General features: G+C 37.2%; 2 protein-coding genes across 2 annotated transcripts in view; one reads left to right on the top strand and one right to left on the bottom strand.

Moving 5' to 3' along the window:
• Positions 1-19,917, bottom strand: part of LOC135273279 (neuroblastoma breakpoint family member 11-like) — a gene marked incomplete at its 3' end in the record, with an annotated part of 138,835 nt that overhangs the window by 91,856 nt on the left and 27,062 nt on the right. The gene's annotated exons all lie outside the window — the stretch shown is intronic.
• The window catches only part of LOC135272311 (uncharacterized), a 107,811-nt gene that overhangs the window by 82,092 nt on the left and 5,802 nt on the right, over positions 1-19,917 (top strand). Inside the window, exons 15-19 of the mRNA XM_064370763.1 lie at positions 7,241-7,294; positions 9,066-9,119; positions 9,690-9,743; positions 11,130-11,183; positions 11,343-11,450. Coding sequence (XP_064226833.1) covers positions 7,241-7,294; positions 9,066-9,119; positions 9,690-9,743; positions 11,130-11,183; positions 11,343-11,450 — 324 coding nt within the window. The remainder of the gene's footprint in view (positions 1-7,240; positions 7,295-9,065; positions 9,120-9,689; positions 9,744-11,129; positions 11,184-11,342; positions 11,451-19,917) is intronic.

Below are 19,917 nucleotides of genomic sequence, written 5' to 3'. Positions count from 1 at the left end.
CTTCTCCGGGTTTCAACTTTCAGGATTTTGACATTAGGGATTTTAATCATTGAGGATTATGATTTTTGGAAATTTAGACTTTAGAAATTTTGATCTTTTAGGATTTTGATCTTTCAGATTATGACAGTCAGAACAGTGGCACCGACTAATGAGATTACTAATTTACCTAGTGTATTCTACAATGTAGCAAAGCCAAAATTTTAGAACTCCTAATAACCAATAGTACTAAACTGGAAGGCACAGAATGAAGCCAAGGAAAAACCAGTAACTTTCCTTGTTATTAGGCCAACACCATATAGGGTAGATATCCAAAACCAGCAGGAATAAGTGATACAAGAGAAAATCATAATGCAAGAAAAAAATGAGAAATGTGGCCCTCTATCATTTCATTCTGAAAATGATGTCTTCACCTTTCAGAAAAGCTTTCTGGGTTTTCTGGAGCATATCTTAATGATGCTATCCTATACTTGAGCTCTAAAAATGTCATATGTGTCTATCAAATGGTATTTCAAAAAACCATAGTCTAGCTGGCAGAGAATTTCAAAAGGATTTATTATTGCCTAAAGAAAGAAGAAAGGCCGTTTCTTGAGAACATTTTTTCCCTGTATGATCTCCAGTTTTCCGTCTTTATTTTTTCATAACTTAAACAAGTAAAGACTTTAACATTCCTATGTTTAAGTACACTGTGGGAACTTCTATAATTTCAATATGTTAATTTAGAAACCGGCATCTAATTTATGCTGTGCAATCATTCTATATATATTTACTGAGCACCTACTATTTGTCCAGGACGGTGCTAGACAATGGTATGAGCATTGAGATGAACATCACAATTAATGGAGCACAGCTACTACATTCAAAGAGCCCACATGAGTTTAGAAGATTAAACAAGTTTAGAAGATTAGACAAGTTTTTAGGATTAATGAAAACAATAAAGTAAGCTCTGAGCAGTCACAAAGTCTGCTTCCTGTAGATATGTCAGGAAATAGTTTCTTAGTGATACTGAAGATTCAGAATGCTGGAAACACCTTCTTCACTATGAAATAATAAAAGAATTCCAATTTTTTTTAATATACTTGTCTCATTCTTACCAGTTCAAAAGATTTTAAATACCCTCTAAATAGCTGAATGCTTTTCATTTCTCTTATTATTAAAATCATAGAATTTCAGAGCTGAAAAGTATGAACAGAATTATCTAGTCCATCCTTTTTGTTTTTCAAATTAGGAAGGTGAAACCCAAATTGGTTCAAAGACTTGCTTCAGAATGGAAGAACTAAGCTGGAACTCTTGTCTTTAGACTAGTAATCCTCCATACCAGGCTGTTATTTTCCTCATTTGTAGTTAGAGAGATTTGAGGGGAAAGGAATGTTGACAATGAGGAGAGGCATCAGAGGGTAGATTTTCTTACTGTGACTTTGTCTTTAGATACAATCCGAAGAAGTCACAACACTTATGAAGTCTGCTTGGAAGAACTATAAAACTAATTTAACAATTTACATGTGAAAATAATGTTCTGCATATAAGCATATATTCTCTGAACACTCCTGCAATGAGAGTCTTGGGAAGAGCTTGCAATTCAAATGTTTTGCAATGCAAGTGTCATAGCAAGAGAATTCCTCATATTTCTCATCCAAGTTGCTTTTCTTTGAAACTAGTAACACCCTAAGTTCAACTAAGTTAGGTAGATGATATTCACATTATCACCTTTGATTTATTACCAAGAGACTCATTCAAAAGGGCAGGCTATGTGAACAACATTGCCAGGCAAATTTAGTGCAGGGAGTACAGCACAAGTTGCCTTTCTGTTTTTGAGTTTACCATAACATAAGTGTGAGAGTAAAAGCATCTGCTGAGTACACATTCCAGGCATATTCTCTTGATCATTGCCAGACCTTCCTAGGGCAAAACTTTGTTCTGAACTTTTATTGTATTACTACATTTTTGATCCAAGAGTCAAATAGTTGTTAGGGAAATGTTAGAAGCTGAAATCCCTATTTGGATACCAAGCACCATTCAGTTTTATAAAACCTTATGTATCCAAATGTCTGAAGTGGAGGAACTGTGACTCCAGAATAGACTATCGTCTAATCAGGAACCTCCAAAATCATGAAATGCTTGTCTTATATTCTGAATTTAATTGATAATACAAAACATTATATATTATTTAGTATACCTGGCATGTATTATGCTCTCAATATGTTTCTTGACTAAATAAATGACTATATTTTATGGCACTTTTGTGAAGTGTTAATGAATGCAGGGTTTATATAAAATTTGCTTTTTCTTCCATTCATCCCCAGTATTTGTAGGTAGTTTATCTTCAACTTTTGGAAACCTTAATAAGACAAATTAGGCACACTCTTAGGTTCAAAGACTAACTCAGTAAGGTAAGCACAGGTGCATAGTCATTATTTTTATTTACTTATACTACTGCTTCATGCCAGAAAAGAAATTAAGAGGCATATCCTATGTTCAGTAACAGATATGATTCAGTATAATCTCTGTACTACATCATTTCCTCATCTGGTTTATCTGAACTCCTTAGGCACTATATACTGGTATAGTAAAATTCTCCAGGTACGTTATATAAGCAAACTGCACATAATGAAATAGAAATAGACCTAAAGAAATTTTTTGGTAACTATTCCAGAAAAAAATTAGAACAAGCTATAATTTTTGCTGCCAAAGTGTCTTCAGTCTTTGGTGAGCTCTAAACGTTTTCTTCTGCAGCCAATCATCAGGAAAGGATTTATTACTTAGTACGAAGGAAAAGGAGGGATGAGTATTTCACTCCAGAGGCTGTCTCAGAGTATCTCTATTAGGTTGGATTTGGGATACATACCAAATGCTATTTTCTTAACACTTTGGACCTGGGAGCCAATTCTCAGAAACCACATATATGTAATGAACAATTTTCTTCCTTATAGGAAGGCAGGATAAAACATTCTATGTTTTCTAAGGATAGCAATAGTTCTTACCCAGACATTGAAACTACGGTGTACATTAGGAGCCACACTGCTAGGTTTGATAGTTGTTGTGTCCATCAAGCATAAGTGAACATTGAATAAAGGTATAAATTCTATTTTTTCCCGTAGCCACAGATTTTGGTCAATAGGAGATTCTATCTTAGTTGTTTCCAATATTCTCAACAATGAGAACCATTTATAACAGTTATGGTTGTATATGTCTAGTCTACTCTGAGTACCTGTGTATAACCTTGCTGACACCTTTCAGTATTCCCACAGCCCTCAATGGATTGAGGCCCACAGTTAGGGAAAAACTGTGAGTACACATTGAATTTTCTAGAAGCAAACTGCTGAGATGGCATTTCACTACAAGGTATTTACGAGGAAGCAACAGTTGTGGAAAGGATGTAGGGGAAGAAGAAGGATTGGGTAGAGGAAGACCTCAATGTGTGACACAGTCCCTACTAAGTTTCAACCACCCCTACAAGAAGCTCTGAATCCTTTATGACTCATCTGAGTAGTCCCATGCTAGGCTTAAATAACTTGGCTTTTATAGTCTACTCCAAGCAATCACTGTATAAGGTGCACCCTGGGAAAGGTGTATGTACCTTTGGTCAAGAAGGCTCTCTGGAACTAAGGGAAACCATGAAGCTACTGACAGCTTGGGCCACACAAATTCTTCCTTGAAGAAGTATCTTGGTGGCACATCTTGGTGTTCACCACAGTCTACCCCTTGTGCTACTTGGATCTACTTCTTCATATCTTTCCAGGGAGATGCTCTTCTGGGATACTAGTGGATTCTCTTCCTCAGGGAAACATAGAAGAGGATTTAGTGGTACAAATTGCAGCCCCTAGCACTGCAGCTGATTTTAAGACTTCAGTGATACTCATCTTCTTCTGCTTCTGATGGGGACAGAAACAGGAATGAATTAACTATGCCAAGAGGGTGACTTATTTTTGCCTCCTGGTGCCTGGACATAGGGGAATTGAAGTGCTCAAGAGACTGCCATAGCTTATAGTTCAGTGAGACTCTCACTGTGTCACTTGGTGAAAATATGTCTTCTTTGAGGATAAGGGCCTCTGTTCTCCAGAGCTCACATTTTGAGGGAGTGGAAAGCACTGGGACATTGAGAGTGATGGTAAATGAAATTAATTCAGCTTCCACACCTTGGTTTCAGATCCATCAGTATTTCCTGTTGGAGACCCAATACCATATAAATGTCTTTGAGACCATGTATATACCTCATTCTATAGCATAGTGTCTTAGCCTCATAAAGCATTATCTCCTAGCTAGCATTTTAGCCTGTACCTTTAGCACACCATTCAATGTTCTCTCAAGTTGGAAATTTCTTGGTGTGATATAAGATGACAATGAGATCTCATGGTCATAGGCCCACTTCCATGCCGTGTTTGCTATAAAATGAGTCCCCTGGCCAGGTGCAGAGGCTCACGCTTGTAATCCAGCACTTTGGGAGGCCAAGGAGGGTGGATCACCTGAGGTCAGGAGTTTGAGACCAGCCTGGCCAACATGGTGAAGCCCCTTCTCTACTAAAAATAAAAAAATCAGCCGGGTGTGGTGGTGGGTGCCTGTCATCCCAGCTACTCAGGAGGCTGAGGCAGGAGAATTGCTTTAGCCTGGGGGGCGGAAGTTGCAGTGAGCGAAATCACACCACTGCACCTCAGCCTGTACAACAGAGTGAGACTCTGTCTAAAATAAAAATAAAAATGAGTCCCCTGCTCTGACGTAGTATTTTGGGGATACCGTATGATAAATGAGACACTTTGTAAGCCATTAAATACTGGTACTAATTGAGGCCTCAGTGTGGGAAACTCAACCCATTTTCAAAGTATGCATCATTTCTGGTAGAATAAATCTTTGGCCTTTCCAGAATGAAGTTGTGTCCAACTAGCTGGTTGGGCTTCTCAAAGAATGGCACCATATTGTGGGCTTAATGTTCTCTGTTGTTGGCAGTTCAGATGTTCAGTGGAAGCAGTATTTTTATTAGCCTTGTGAAATGGGAACCTATGATGTCAGACCCATGCATACCTTCTGTCTCTTCTACCATGTCCATTCCATTCATATACCCATCATCTAGCACTGAGGTGACTGATGATCAAGGCTTGCTGATGTCAACTTTCTGAGTCATTATGTCTACTTCTAGGTATTCTTTCATGTTTGACCCTCTCTGGTAAGTACTGACATGTGGTACAAAGATCTTCACACTTTGTACCCACTCCAGTATGCCCTCCCATATTCCTGTTTCTCACATATTCTTGGCCCCAGTCTTAAAATATTCTTCCTTTTAGGTTCCTAATCAACCAGCCAGGTCACTCACAAATTTCCATTAGTCTGTACATATTCTCACCTCAAGCAACCTCTCTTTCTCACAAAGTGAATGATCTGGTACACTGCCTGAGATTTTCCCATTAGGAAGATGTTCCCTGTTGCTGCCTTTTAAGGCACTTCTGGGTGAAGCTGTAGTGCAGCTGCCATCCATCTTCAGTTTGCACCTATGTACCGAGCCTGCCATCCGTAAACCAAGATTAGGCTTTCTGCTTCTATGACAGCTACCTCCCAAATTAATAAACTTTTCCTTATCTAATTTTATGTTACTTATGTTATATTATGGTTCTCTTGATCAAGTACCTGTACAGTCAGATTCCACACATATGCCCTCTTCTCCTTCCAGTACATACTGATGAGATCTTTTATTCCCTTGGTGTATAGTCTCTCCTGCCTACATCAGGTCCAGCAAGTTCCCAAGTGAGTTATGCTGTGATTTAACCCTAGTTACGGCATAATGGCTAGAAGAGGAGGTGTTGCGAATTCTAATTGGGTTATGTTTTCTTCCAGGGGAGAGGTTATGTTAAGGGAGAATGCTAGATTATAATAAAAAGTAGGCCACTTCGGTAAGCTGTTAGAGTTCAGAGACTAGCAGTTCAAAATCTTCAGGGACCTCTGCCCAGCTATTGTTTTCATAAGTATCAGAGTCTCATTTTATTTTTCCAACCAAGACCCTGACTTTGGCCTAACAGACTTGTCTTGGTTAGGAGTTGAACCTTCTCTGGAATTTGATCACTCTATTAAATCCTGGGCCTTTACTCAATCTTCTCTGCCATCCCCCAGAAGGAGAGAAGAGCCCAACCAACCGTTTGGACCATCAGAGCAGTCAGACATTGGGCCCAAATGGCCAGACTTTTATACCCCTACCCTAATCAGGCTTTGGACATAGGCCTCTCTGGTAAGGCCTAAATCTTGAAGGAGCTGATTGCAGGGTTAATAAGATACTTCATTAAAAGGGAACATGGGTGGCTCACCTCTGTTTCCACTACTACTGCTCTATCTAGGTTGTTAACTCATTCATTCAACATATATTAATTACCTTCTGTATCCCAGGCAATATGGTAGGCATCAGGAATACAGTATCAGACAAGACATCATGCCTGCTTTACAGACCATATAGACCAATGCACTTAAAGTCACATCTTCCTAAATGTTACAGGATGAAGCACAGTGAGCTAAAGTAACTTGCTGCAAGTCATGCTGTCAAATAAATAAATTCTTAGCTTACAGATTTCATTTGAAAATAGGATTGAAGTGATCTAGAGGTTAGCTGTTTGTCGAGAGTGATGTATTTACAATAAACAGAAAGGATTCATTCATACTTGTCAAGTGATAGAATTACCCCCCAATGAAAAGATCTGAATAAACACTATGGAAAAAAATAGACAGCATTCTCCTACTGACAGTTCACTTTGTTCCTATGTATAGTCAACTTTATGTTTTGTTTTTCCCAACCAACTTGCGAAATGTTATTATTATTAGTCTTTTCCTCATTAAGTTCATGACCAGCCTGGCCAACATAGTGAAACCTCGTCTTTACTGAAAATATGAAAACTAGCCAGGCATGGTGGCAGGTGCCTATAATACCAGCTACTTGGGAGGCTGAGGCAGGAGAATCGCTTGAACTCGGGAGGCAGAGGTTGCAGTGAGCAGAGACTGTGCCACTGTGCTCCCGCCTGGGCAACAAGAGCAAAACTCTGTCTCAAAACACACATACACACACACACACACACACACACACACACACACAAATCAACTAAAGATATAATTTTGTTTATACAGAGTAAAGTAGTATCTTGATAAATGTATTACATATTTATATAATTATGTATTATACAAATCTGTGTTATAAAACTTATATCTAGTTGCATACATTTACTGACATAGAGTAAATTTTTATTCTCATGTCTTAAATTTTATTTTAATATAGGGACTGCAAGGATTGCAAGGTGATGTTGCACCTCCTGGAGAAATGGGCATTGAGGTAAATTTTTTGTGACTCTTCCTCATAAATACTCTACTTTTTTTAAGACTCTAAGATAAAATTAATAATTAGATATATCTTATGAAAAATAATTCTATAGTACTGTTTCATATTCAGAAAAAGCCTAAAATTTCATTAAAAGCAGAGATGATTATTGTATGTCTAATTTTATACATATGAAGTTCTCCTCTAATAATTACGTCATTGAAATGACAGAACAGAAAGTAGATAGAGCTTTCCCTTCACTGATTTAAAGTTGACTTGATAACCTTTCATTCTAGGATATTATATACCCTGTATAGAAGAATACTGAGACATTACCCAGTATAGGATATATTTTGGAATTATAAGCTAAATTTATTAGAAATATGCAATCATTTTATTTCTATTGTTTATAACTTTAGCACTAAATAAATTAAAGAAATTCTTCCCTTCCTTGGCTGCTGTGAAACTGCTCTCTCTTGATTTGCCACTTCACCTTCTCATTAGCCTTTCTCAGTCTTGACATGAAGTTGCCCTTTTACTTCCTTGGCTTAGTGATCCTACATCACAGTGACTTTAATTACCAATGTCACTCTGATAGCTCTCAGCTTACTAGCTCCATTGTATGCCTCTCTCCTCAGATTCAATTACTGATTTCCCGTTATCTTTTTAACTATCCACCTAGATATCCCACAGTCAGCTAAAATTCAAAATATCTAAACCAAATTCATTACTTTCCCACTGTTCTTCCTCTTTTGATTCATATCTCAATGAAAGATATCCCTTTTACCCAATAACACAAAACTGAGAGTCATCCTGGACTCCTTCTTCTACCTAATCCTCTCTAATCAGCCATCTTTTTATTTTGAATGGGCCTCTCCCTGCCCATTCTCTCTTAAGTCTACCCTTTCCTTTGTATCCCTATTGCCAGTGCACTAGCCCCCACATTCTTATGCCATGTCTCCTCCAGCTCCTAATATTCCATCATCTACTTGCTGCCAGTTTATCTTTTTTATATCATTCATTTCCTTTAAATGTTTCAAGAGCTCTCATGGCCTTTAGGATAAAATACCAGTTTCTTAACATGATAAGTAATGGTTTTCATGATCTAATTTCTGCAGACCTGTTCACCTGGAACGCCAATAAAACTTCTCCCCAAAGGAAAGCGGGGGCACACATAGCGTGCTCACAGATAAAGTAAACATCTCTAGGAGACAAAAATAGTTATAACATCAGCAATTGTAGGAACTTTAGGCCTGGAAATAGCCAGAGGTTGCAAGAAGTTATATGTTCTCAAAGTAAAGAAAACTGAAGGCTTCCCAACAAAAATGAACCCACCATGAAAGAAGGCTGTAAAAGAAGCTCAGAGTGTGTGTGTGTGTGTGTGTGTGTGTGTGTGTGTGTGTGTGTGTTATAATATGAAAAAATCTCTTATTTGCATATTTTTTATGAAACCAATAAGAAAAAATGAATTTTTTTAAGGAAGTGGATTCCTAAAGGCACAACAGAAAGGGAGAGGAGGAACAAATCCCTTTGAATGAGGTTTAAAGAATGAGAGAAAGGATTAGAAGAAACAGGTCTTAAAATTCTTAATCTTAAGTGAAGTTGTTTTGACATTTGAACTGTTAAAGGGTGTCAGAAACTATCTGTTCTTATGCTATGAAGTTTATAAAGGGACAGCAATTATGCCCTTTTGAACACAGATAGCTCACCCTTGAGTTCAGTGTTACCATCATCTTCTTAGGAGATTGTTATTGCCTTTGTAATGTGTCAGATTATTCTCTTGTAGGGACCTCCAGGCATTGAGGGAGAGTCTGGTCTGCAAGGCGAGCCAGGTGCAAAGGTAACCTTCTAAAAAATAAAGGAGAGTCTCTAAACTTTCACTATTGAATCCCCAACATTTGTCACCTTTGAATCCCCTACATTTGCCAACTTGAAAGCAGGTGGGAGCCCCCAGATAAAAACAGGAAGTGTTTTGGAACTCCTATTCCTTATGACAGCAGTCCCCAACCTATTTGGCACCAGGGAACAGTTTCGTGGAAGACAGTTTTTCCACAGACCGTGGTGGAGCAGGGGATTGTTTGGGGATGAAACTGTCCCACCTCGGATCATCAGGCATTAGATTCTTATAAGGAATGAGCAACCCAGATCCCTCAAATGCACAGTTCATAATAGGGTTTGTGCTCCTATGAGAATCTAATGCTGCCACCGATCTGACAGGAGGTGGAGCTCAGACGGTAGTGCTGGCTCACCAGCTGCTCACCTCCTGTTGTGTAGCACAGTTCTTAACAGGCCTTGGACAGGTATCCTCTACAGCTCAGGCACTGGGGACCCCTGCCTTATGACATGCCCTCCATAATTAGACATGCAGTCTTAGTAGAAAAGAGTTTAATCTTTCCCTTTGTTTATTCAGGGAGATGTTGGAATTGCAGGCAGTGTTGGAGGAACTGGGGAACCAGGGTTACGGGTGAGTGCCCTTTGGAAACCTTTTTAATACACTAACTCGCTTCTTTCAGAGACTCAAAACTTACTAGTCTAAGCACTTTAATAAATAGCAGAATAACCCTTTCTGATACATTATAGAAAATGTTTGGTTTTATTTCATAATTTCAAATGCTGCATGCCAAACCTTGTCCCTATTCTAATTCAGTAGCATTTAGTCTTAACCTCATATCTCCTTTTCTCAAAATCAGGTATACTCTGTAGAACCCTTGCCAAAAATGCGGGGTCACAGTAATTGTCACTAATGTTCGCATTAAGAAGAAATTAATAAATACCAGTGATCAACTCTCAGGATGGTTCCTGACCTAACAAGACAGATAAAAGATTGAAGTCTAACTTACAGATTTAATTTGGTCTAAGAAAACCCAAACCTTTTAGCACACTGGTTAGGTGAAGAAAAAATTTTTTAAATAAAAAATAAGAAAAATAAAACATGAAAAAAAAAACTCATGATCATGCAAAGCTAACAAGATGCAAGGACATAATTGTAAATTATTGCAGTTAGATAGCTTTGAGAAGTTATGCTAATAGAGACAGGCTTTATTTTGAGCTGTGGTAAGGAGTTTTTTCCTAAGATAATTTTAAGAGACATTTGTTCACTAAAAGGCAAAGTAGGGAGATAAGTTTTGTATCTGGCTTTTTCCTTTTTCCTTTCTTTTTTTTGTGTGTGGGATGGGTGATTGGGAGGTGAGGATAATAGAAATGTCAGTGACAGTAAAGATGGAGCAACTATAAATCAGCGCTAATTAATTTACTTTTAAATAATTTCAGTATCAAGAGAGCCAGTCTTACCTTAATAGCTTCAAGAATGGCTCTACATTTCTGCAAGTTCCATATCTAAAAAACAACTAATTAATGTACCAGAACATTAATCTTTACCTCTGTACCTCTCTACTGAAAGGGAGAAAATATGGAAACTCTAAAAATCTGGTAGAGTGGTCATAACTGAATCAAGTTATATTAACCTATGTAAATTCAATACAGCAAAGCACTATAACTTTATGACATGCAGTATTTACATTTCTTGAACTCAGAAACACAAGTCTAGCTGTATAAAGTTCCAGAGCTACCAAATGGATATATATCACCTTTAATTATCTAAAATGTATTAATATTCTGGGATCATTTTATATTTGAATTTATGACACTCTGAATCATGAAATCATCTTCAGAGCTATCCAAGGCAAGCTAAATCATACTCATTATACTGTCAAATTCTCTTTAGAAATAAAGTAGTAGAAATAAATGAACACAAATTTGCTATTTTCCATACAGGCTACAGGCTAAAAATAAAATAAGATGAATTATATAGCAAAAAAATTTTAATTATACTGTTTCTGCTACAAAATAGGGTGAGCCAGGAGCTCCTGGAGAAGAAGGTCTCCAAGGAAAAGATGGGTTAAAGGTAAGTTATACTTTTAACATTATATATAAAATAGATGTTTGGTAAAATCTTTAAAATATTAGACATCATTATTTTTGTGTGCCAAACAAAAACCTGCTTATTGTGTAGCATAATTATTTCATTGCATTCCTTTATAAAAAAATTTTTATTGCATTACAGGGAGTTCCAGGAGGAAGGGGAATTCCTGGAGAGGATGGAGAAAAAGGAGAGATGGGCTTACCAGGAATTATAGGGCCCTTGGGTAGATCAGGCCAAATGGGCCTTCCGGTAAGTACTGCTGTGTTCACTTTCAAATACTAAGTGAACTCACTGCCTGTATGTGTACACATGCACACACGTACACACACTCTGACCTCCTTATATATCCAGTGGGTAATTGTATATGTGGAACTGTGGCTTGAGAGGACAAGTCAAGAACTGATTATCAGCCCTCCTAAGATTCAAAGAGGAAAGATACTTTTTCCATAAGCCACGGAACTTTTGTCATAAAATATTTATAAAGCAATCTTTTATGTTGTCTCAAACTTAGTTTTATTAAATATTTTGGATCTTTATTCATATAACTGACATTATGATTGTAGAATAATATCCTAAGGATGAAACAAGAAATTCTTTGCAAGCATAATATGAGCTATCATATCTGATCCTAAATTTTGGTATTACTTCAAGGGAAATTCTAAACATCATATTGAACAAATTCTCTTACCTCACGGCAAATGGAAGATGTGAATAAATAATGAGATTTGCAGCTGAGCAAGATGGCTCACACCTGTAATCTCAGCACTTTGGGAAGCCAAGGCAGGCGGATCACCTGAGGTCAGGAGTTTGAGACCAGCCTGGCCAACATGATGAAAACCCCGCTTCACTATAAATACAAAAATTAGCCAGGCACCATGGTGTGCACCTGTAATCACAGCTACTTGGGAGGCTGAGGCAGAATTGCTTGAACCTGGAAGGCAGAGGTTGCAGTGAGCCAAGATCTTGCCACTGCACTCCAGCCTGGGAGACAGAGTGAGACTCCGTCTCAAAATAGAGAGAGAGAGAGAGAGAGAGAGAGAGAGAGAGAGAGAGAGAGAAAGATAGCATCTTTTTTGCTTAAATGCTTAATTTTGTTATGTTCTTCCAGATATAGCCTCTCTGGTCATTCTGCTGTTTCATTTGACTGTTCACTTTTTCTTGTATCCTGTCTTTAAACATGGATTCTCCTCAAAGTTATTATCTTTACTTCTCTAAATGTTCATGACTTTGGAGATACTCTCCTATCTTGGAAGTCTTGCCTTTTGATGCTACCAGAAAATGCTTTCTCTTTCCTCTGGACTCTGGCAGTTTTATTCTGCCTTTTAAAGATTGCAACATTTAAGCATATGGGTCTTTTCTCCAGGAGGAAACAGAGCTCTTCAAAACCAGATGCTCTGTCTTTACTCCTTTCCATAAACCACAATACTCTGTGCACCAGTATTTCCACATGGGGGCTCAGTAAAGACTGAGGAACTAATTATGAGTAAACTGATCATACGGGTAGACTGGAAGACAAAGTAGCGGTTTACAGAGTTTATAATTTTCAGTTTTTTTTCTGTCCTTCTCTTTTCCTCTGGTTTCTAACCTGCAGATCACTGAATGGGCCCTGCCCCAGTGAACTCAGTTAGGTTTGCAAGACTAATACGAAAGCTCTATCTGGAAGAATACAACAAATATCATAAATGAAACACAAACTACCTGTCTTAACCATTCACATTTATCAATGACTATAATTTCTTTAGCAGCAATTAAACTAATGTTATAACACATCTACCCCAAAATAATAGCAAAATAACATTTGAAGAATGAAGATAAACCAGAAGTATAAGATATTTTTGAGCACTGGCAAATGGAATCTTTTTTCTCTTCAGTTTTATTGTAGTAGGTGCCCATTTCTTCTCTATCCGGCCCTCTCAGTCCTGGAGAACTGTGGTGGGTGTTCCACCACAGCAAATACAAAATATTTATAAGTCCTCCCAAAAATTATCTTCCTTTTTTTTTTTTTTTTTTTTTGAGATGGAGTCTCACTCTGTTTCTCAGGCTGGAGTGCAACGGCATGATCTGAGTTCACTGCAACCTCCGCCTCCTGGGTTCAAGTGATTCTCCTGCCTCAGCCTCCCGAGTAGCTGGGACTACAGATGCATGCCACCACACCCAGCTAATTTTTATATTTTTAGTTGAGACAGGGTTTTACATGTTGGCCAGGCTGGTCTTAAACTCCTGACCTCAAGTGAACCACCTGCTTTGTCCAAAGTGGTGAAATTACCATGCTTAGCCCCCAAAATTATCTTAAACATCATTAGTCCAAACACTAAACAACGTAATTTCACTTATATATTGTCATAGAATCCTCCCAAGAGCCTATAGATGTTATTATTCCCTATTTTACAACTGGGAAAAAAACTTAGAAAAAGCTAAGAGATTTGTACAAGATAATATAGCAGATGGCACTGCTTTAAAATAATAAATAAATTATTAATAAAGAATTTTTTTTACACAGAGTCTCACTCTGTCACCCAGGCTGGAGTGCAGTGGCATGATCTTGGCTCACTGCAGCCTCTGCCTCCCGAGTTCAAGTGATTCTCCTACCTCAGCCTCCCAAGTAGCTGGGCTTACAGGTACCCACCACCACACCCACCTAATTTTTGTAATTTTAGTAGAGATGGGGTTTCACCATATTGTCCAGGCTGGTCTCAAACTCCTGAATTCAAGTGTTCCCCCCGCTTTGGCATCCCAAAGTGCTGGGATTATAGACGTGAGCTACTACACCTGGGTGATAAAGAAATTTCTTTATAATTTCTTTATTTTCTGACCTTGTATCTCTAAGCCTCCCTTGCCCATGTGGTAACCAGCTTTGGCCATGTATTTTGCCTTTCTAGAGTTCTCAATAATTTTCATCTTTGTTAGAAGACTCATCCTTCTTCCATTAGCATCAGGCCTGGACCCACAGAGAAGCCAAGTAACAAATGCCAAGAACGTGTGATTATCTTCCTGATAACTCTTGTCAAATTTGTTTTTATGTTAAAAAACCATCAACAGTTATGCATACTTTAGCATGTATTTTTAAAATATCAACTGGCATAGTTCCCTAGCAGAATCCTAAGAGTTCATAGGAAGGGAAAAAAACAGAACTAAGAAAAGGGAAGGTCTGAACATATACCATAGGCTAACACAGCAAGGAATCCCAAAGAGGGCTGCTACAGTATGACAGCTGGTGACGGGCAGAGCAGTGATGAAAAAGGGGCTCAAAACAAGGCATGGAAAAATGATAAACACAGGTTTCTTCTGCTTCATAGTGTTTCCCAGGAAAAATCATGCCTTGTACACATCTTTGGTGCCTTTTTTTAGTCACACCACATGTGTGTGTTTTTTATTCTTTTTGTTGTTCTCTTTGGAATTTTAAATGGTTTTCAGCTTATAAACACAATAAAAATACCATGGCATATTTTTTCAAAAGAGTTTTGCGATCCAAGGAACTACTGCTTAATCAGACAGCCTGATGCTGGATTTATTTTTGCACTTTAAAAATTCTTCCTTAGGCAGTGTCACAAAGATGCTACCTTGGATTCATACAAAACAAACAAGAAAGAGAGTAAGAAAAAGAAATAAAACCTTTTTTTTTTTTTTTCAAGAAAAGAAAAGATCTTACCTCCTAGAAGATTGAGGAATGAGATCTGGATTGAAAAATAAAGCAAGGGAAGCATCAGTATGAATTCCAAATCCAGGAGTTAGAGTTCTTTAAACAGAAAAAAAAAATGTATATTTTATGCTTGAATCTTCTGCTAAAATGTTCAGTTGCCTAAATACATAACTCTGTGTGAGAAAAGAATTGGGAAGCATCTGAAAAGAAACATCTGCCTGACTTATGGTCTGTTATCTATGCTAAAAAATCTACCACTGTGTTATCTAAGATCTGAACAGATGTGTGACCATGAACTCCTAAATTGGATGTATTCAAATGAAATTGTCCTGTTTTATATGTTTAGGACAAAATTTGGTTGGATTTATTGAAATGTAGTTTTTACTGTCTGTTTAAGGTGGTGTGATATTAGGTAGAGGTGACTATCTTGAGAGAAGATAAAATGAAATAAAGTGCCCTTCTCAAATAAGGTTTTTAAATAAGATCCTAAAAGTGAAGTCATAAGATGAGAAGAATATCAATAGTTAGAAAAGAATGATAAGATATACCTGTCTCTTATTTCTAACAGTTTCCTTGGAAACAATCAGTCGGGTTAATGGCATTAAGTGACATCATGGAGTAAATGGTTATCTAAATCTTTATCATCTGAATGGTTTCTGTGACTCTGGTGTTAGGCTTGTTTATTCTGAACAGCCTAATACCATTTTGTAACATACATTATAAAGCAACACAAATAGGAAGCCCTGCACTGACCACTGTGTCCCTGATAGCCCACTGTACATTGTTGAGTGAGTCGTTCTTTGGTTTATATATTCACACATGATACAAAATAAAGGGGTTGGAGCTATGCAGAACTTCCCGAGACGGTTGTGTCAGGAGGGATGCTAAGTTAGCAGGGCCCTGTTTTTTCTATTCCTGTATCAGTCAGGAAAGAACCTTGTATGTCTTTTTAACATAGATTTTCTTTGGAAGTAAAAATTCCATGGCTTTTTAAAAAGTGTTATCTTAGACTTTCTAAATTTTTATTCAGCCTTACAGACTGTGATTTTATAAAATGTTTTTGTTCATTCATGAATTTCATGAAGTTTTTGAGTACCTTCTATGGCCAAGAACTCTACTAAACATTGAGGATACAGTGGGGAACAAGACTACCAAGTTTCCTGATTCTCAGATGTTATAATCTAATGAAGAAGACTGACAGATTAAAAGATCATTGCAATGCCTGTAATCCTAGTACTTCGGGAGGCCTAGGTGGGCAGACCACGAGGTCAATAGATCGAGACCATCCTGGCCAACATGGTGAAACAACGTCTCTACTAAAATACAAAAATTAGCTGGGCGTGGTGGCGCACGCCTGTAGTCCCAGCTACTCAGGAGGCTGAGGCAGGAGAATTGCTTGAACCCGAGAGGTGGAGGTTGCAGTGAGCCCAGATTGTGCCACTGCACTCCAGCCTGGCGCCTGGTGACAAAGCAAGACTCTGTCTCAAAAAAAAAAAAAAATCATTGCAGATTGTGATAATGCAATAATGAAAATAAATGTTGTAATAAAAGAGAATAACTTATTATGAGTTGAAAAGCCAACTAGTTAGAGAACATATTTCAGCTAGGGTAGTGAGAGAAGTCTTCTCTGGATAGGGGACAATTACATTGAGACCTAAAGAATAAAAAGGAGCCTATCATGCAAAGAACTGTGGGAGGATCCTTCAAGATAGATAAAGCAGCAAGGGCTGAGATAGAGAGGTGAGAATGAGCTAAGTATTTTTAGAAAACTAAATGAAAGCTCTTACAGCTGCAGCATAATAAATAGTGAAAAGTTGTTTGAGATGAGCTTGAAGAAATAGGTAGGGAGTAGATCATGAAGGACTTTTTAAGCCATGATAAGAAATTTGAGTTTTATTCAAAGTGTGGTTAGTGTTATTGTCTATCTCAAGAAATGAAACAAATTACAGGAAAAGAACAAAATAAATTTCATTTAGGAAAGCACATTGTATGCCAAGACAATTCAATGAGAGAAAGAATTGTCTTTTCACCAAATAGTGCTGGAACAACTGGATAGCCACATGCAAAAGAATAAAGTTGAACCCTTCCTCGTACTACAGAAAAAAATGAACTCAAAATGAGTCATAGGCCTAAATGTAAAAGCTAAAACTGTAAAAGTCTTAGAAGAAAACATAGGCATACATCTTCTAAGATAAATTGAACTTCATTAAAATTAAAATTTTTTGATTCAAAGGACATAATCAAGAAAGTAAAAGGTCAACTCACATAATGGGAGCAATACTTGAAAATATCATATATGATAAAGGACTTGTATCCAGAAAATATTAACAGTCTGATAATAAGATAATTAACATAAATGAAACATGGACAGACTTAAATCTCTCCAAAGAAGATATACAAATGGCTAATAAGTACATGAAAAGATGCTCAATATCATTGCAAATATCAGAAAAATGCAAATCAAAACTGCAATGAGATACCACTTCATACCTACTAGGATAGTTAGGGTTCATGAGGATATAGAGAAATTGGAACCCTTATACATTGCTGATAAGATATAAAACCTGCAGTTTCTTTGTAAACCAGTTTGGCATTTCCACAAAATGTCAAACATGGACTTACCTTATGACCCGGCAGTTCCATTTCTAGGTATATATGTCCAAGAGAGTTGCATTCAAACAAAAACTTGTACATGAATTTTCACAGCACATGGTTTATAATAGCTAAAAAGTAGAAACCCAAATGGACAACATCTGATGAATTAATAAATAACATGTTAAATATTGTTTGACAATAAAAAGGAATGGTGTATAAGTACATAGTACAACATTGATAAACGTTGAAAACATTATGCTAAATGAAAGAAGCAATTCACAAGAAACCACGTATTGTACTTTTATATGAAATGTCCTAAATGGGCGAACCTATACATATAGAAAGTGGATTAGTGATTGCCTAGGGCTAGAGGGGTCAGGAAGAAATGGGGAATGACTTCTTATGATTATGAGATTTTTGGGGGGAGTGATGAAAATGTTCTAAAATTGATTTTGGTAATAGTTGCATGACTATGTGAATACATTAAAATCATTGAATTGTGCACATTAAATGGGCACATAATTCATATACATGATATGTGGATATCATGTATGAATATATATGTATCATGTGGCTGTCACATATATAAGTGTAAATTATTCCTCAGTAAAGCTGTTTTAAAAAGAGATATAATGTGATACTTCTGAGACAAAACAGCTACTTTCACAAAGTGTATAATAGGGAGCCCCAACTGGTTCCTCTGTTTTATCAGTAAGCAACAGCAAGCTGACTATTCTCAATTAACAGGACATAGATAAATGACATATTCAAATTGTATAAAATAGCATTTTTTAAAGGGATGGGGTTCTTGCTAGGTTGCCCAGGCTAGACTTAAACTCCTGGGCTTAAGGAATTCTTCTGCCTCAGCCTCCCAAGTAGCTAGGACTATAGACACACACCAGAAAAAAATAGTGTTCTTATTTCTATAATTATTGAATAAATCCTACATTGTAAAAAAAAAAAGTTGTTATTTTTCCTATATGCCCTGCAAGCCTCTAGATACACAGATGGGTTGCAGTGGGCAATGTTAACTTTTAAAAGCCAACATTTTGGAGCAAAATATTACTTATGAATTTCAGGAAAAGCACTAAAATAAACCAACCTACTAGCAGTAAATATTTGCATCCCCCCAAAAAACTATAATAACAACATATCCTTGAAGAGAAAAGTAGTGAACAAATAGTCAGGGGAGACCTTTCTGATTATAATAACAAGAAAATACAATATAGAATAAGGCAACACATAATGGGTTCTTTAAATATGTGTAGAAATTTACTGTGCAAAAATTCCTAATAGATTCATATACATTGTTCCCTAGAAGCTAAAAAATATTAGAAAAAATCTCTCACTATACTTCACCTTTTACTCACAGACTTTGGTTTTACTTTCAATATTTAGTGCCTGTTCTTTAAAATGTTATTTTCTTACTAGTGAATACCTAATAGATTAGCTTACTGTCTAATTAGGGTTAATTATTTTCATATTTAGGCATACATTCTGTCATTCATTTATTCATTCATTAAATGTTTATTAAGACAGACACAGTTATGGATGTTAATGTTACAGTGGTGAACAAAACAGTCAAGGTTTCATGCTGTCATGATGAAATTTATCAGAATTTATATTCTAATGTGGGAAGACAATGTAAGCATGAATGTAATTCTGGTAGTGATAAGTGCTGTGAAGGAAACAAAAGATTGGGTGCAGTGAATTTAATATATTCACACCCATATTGGGTGCCTATTATCCCAGCACTTTGGAAAGCTGAGACAGGAGGATCACTTAAACCCTGGAGTTCAAGACCAGCCTGAGCAACATAAAGAGACTCTTATATCTACCAAAATTTTTTAAAATTTTGCTGGTATGGTGGCTTACACCTGTGATCCCTGCTACTTGAGAGGCTGGGGTTGGAGGATCTGCTTGAGACTACCGGGAGATCAGGGCTGCAGTAAGCCATGATCACAGAGAAAGATGGATGGATGGATGGATGGATGGATGGGTGGAAGGAAGGGAGGAAAGGAAGGAAGGAGGAGGGAGGGATGGAGGGAGGGAGAGGGAGGGAGGGAAAGAAAAAGGAAGGAAGGAAAGAAGAGAAAGAAAGGGAAAGAAATAGAGAAAAAGGAGAAAGAAGAGAGAAAAGAGAAAGAAAAAGAAAGAAAAATAGAGGAAGGAAGGAAGGGGAAGGGAAGGAAGGAAAGAAAGGGAAAGAAGAGAAAAGAGAAGAAAAGAAAGAAAGAGAGAAAAAAGAAAATATGTTGTTGGGATGTGGAGTGACTAGGTAAAGGGGCTGCCTACTTGGGGTGGTCACAGAAGTACTATCTGACACTGCATTGAGCCAGACACCTAAGCATGGAGAAAGCCAGCTATGTGATTATCTCAGGAAAAGAGATTTCTAAGTAGAGGAAATATCTAATGCAAAGACCCTAAGACAGAAGGGGTCTTGATCTATTTTTAAAAAGAGAAAAGAAAAAAAAAATGGAA

This window comes from Aotus nancymaae, unplaced genomic scaffold, assembly GCF_030222135.1.
Source record: "Aotus nancymaae isolate 86718 unplaced genomic scaffold, 86718_ANA_hifiasm-v0.15.2.pri h1tg000007l, whole genome shotgun sequence".
Lineage (NCBI taxonomy): Eukaryota > Metazoa > Chordata > Mammalia > Primates > Aotidae > Aotus > Aotus nancymaae.
Note: the sequence above shows the minus strand (reverse complement) of the source record. Positions and strands in the feature narration are given on the sequence as shown.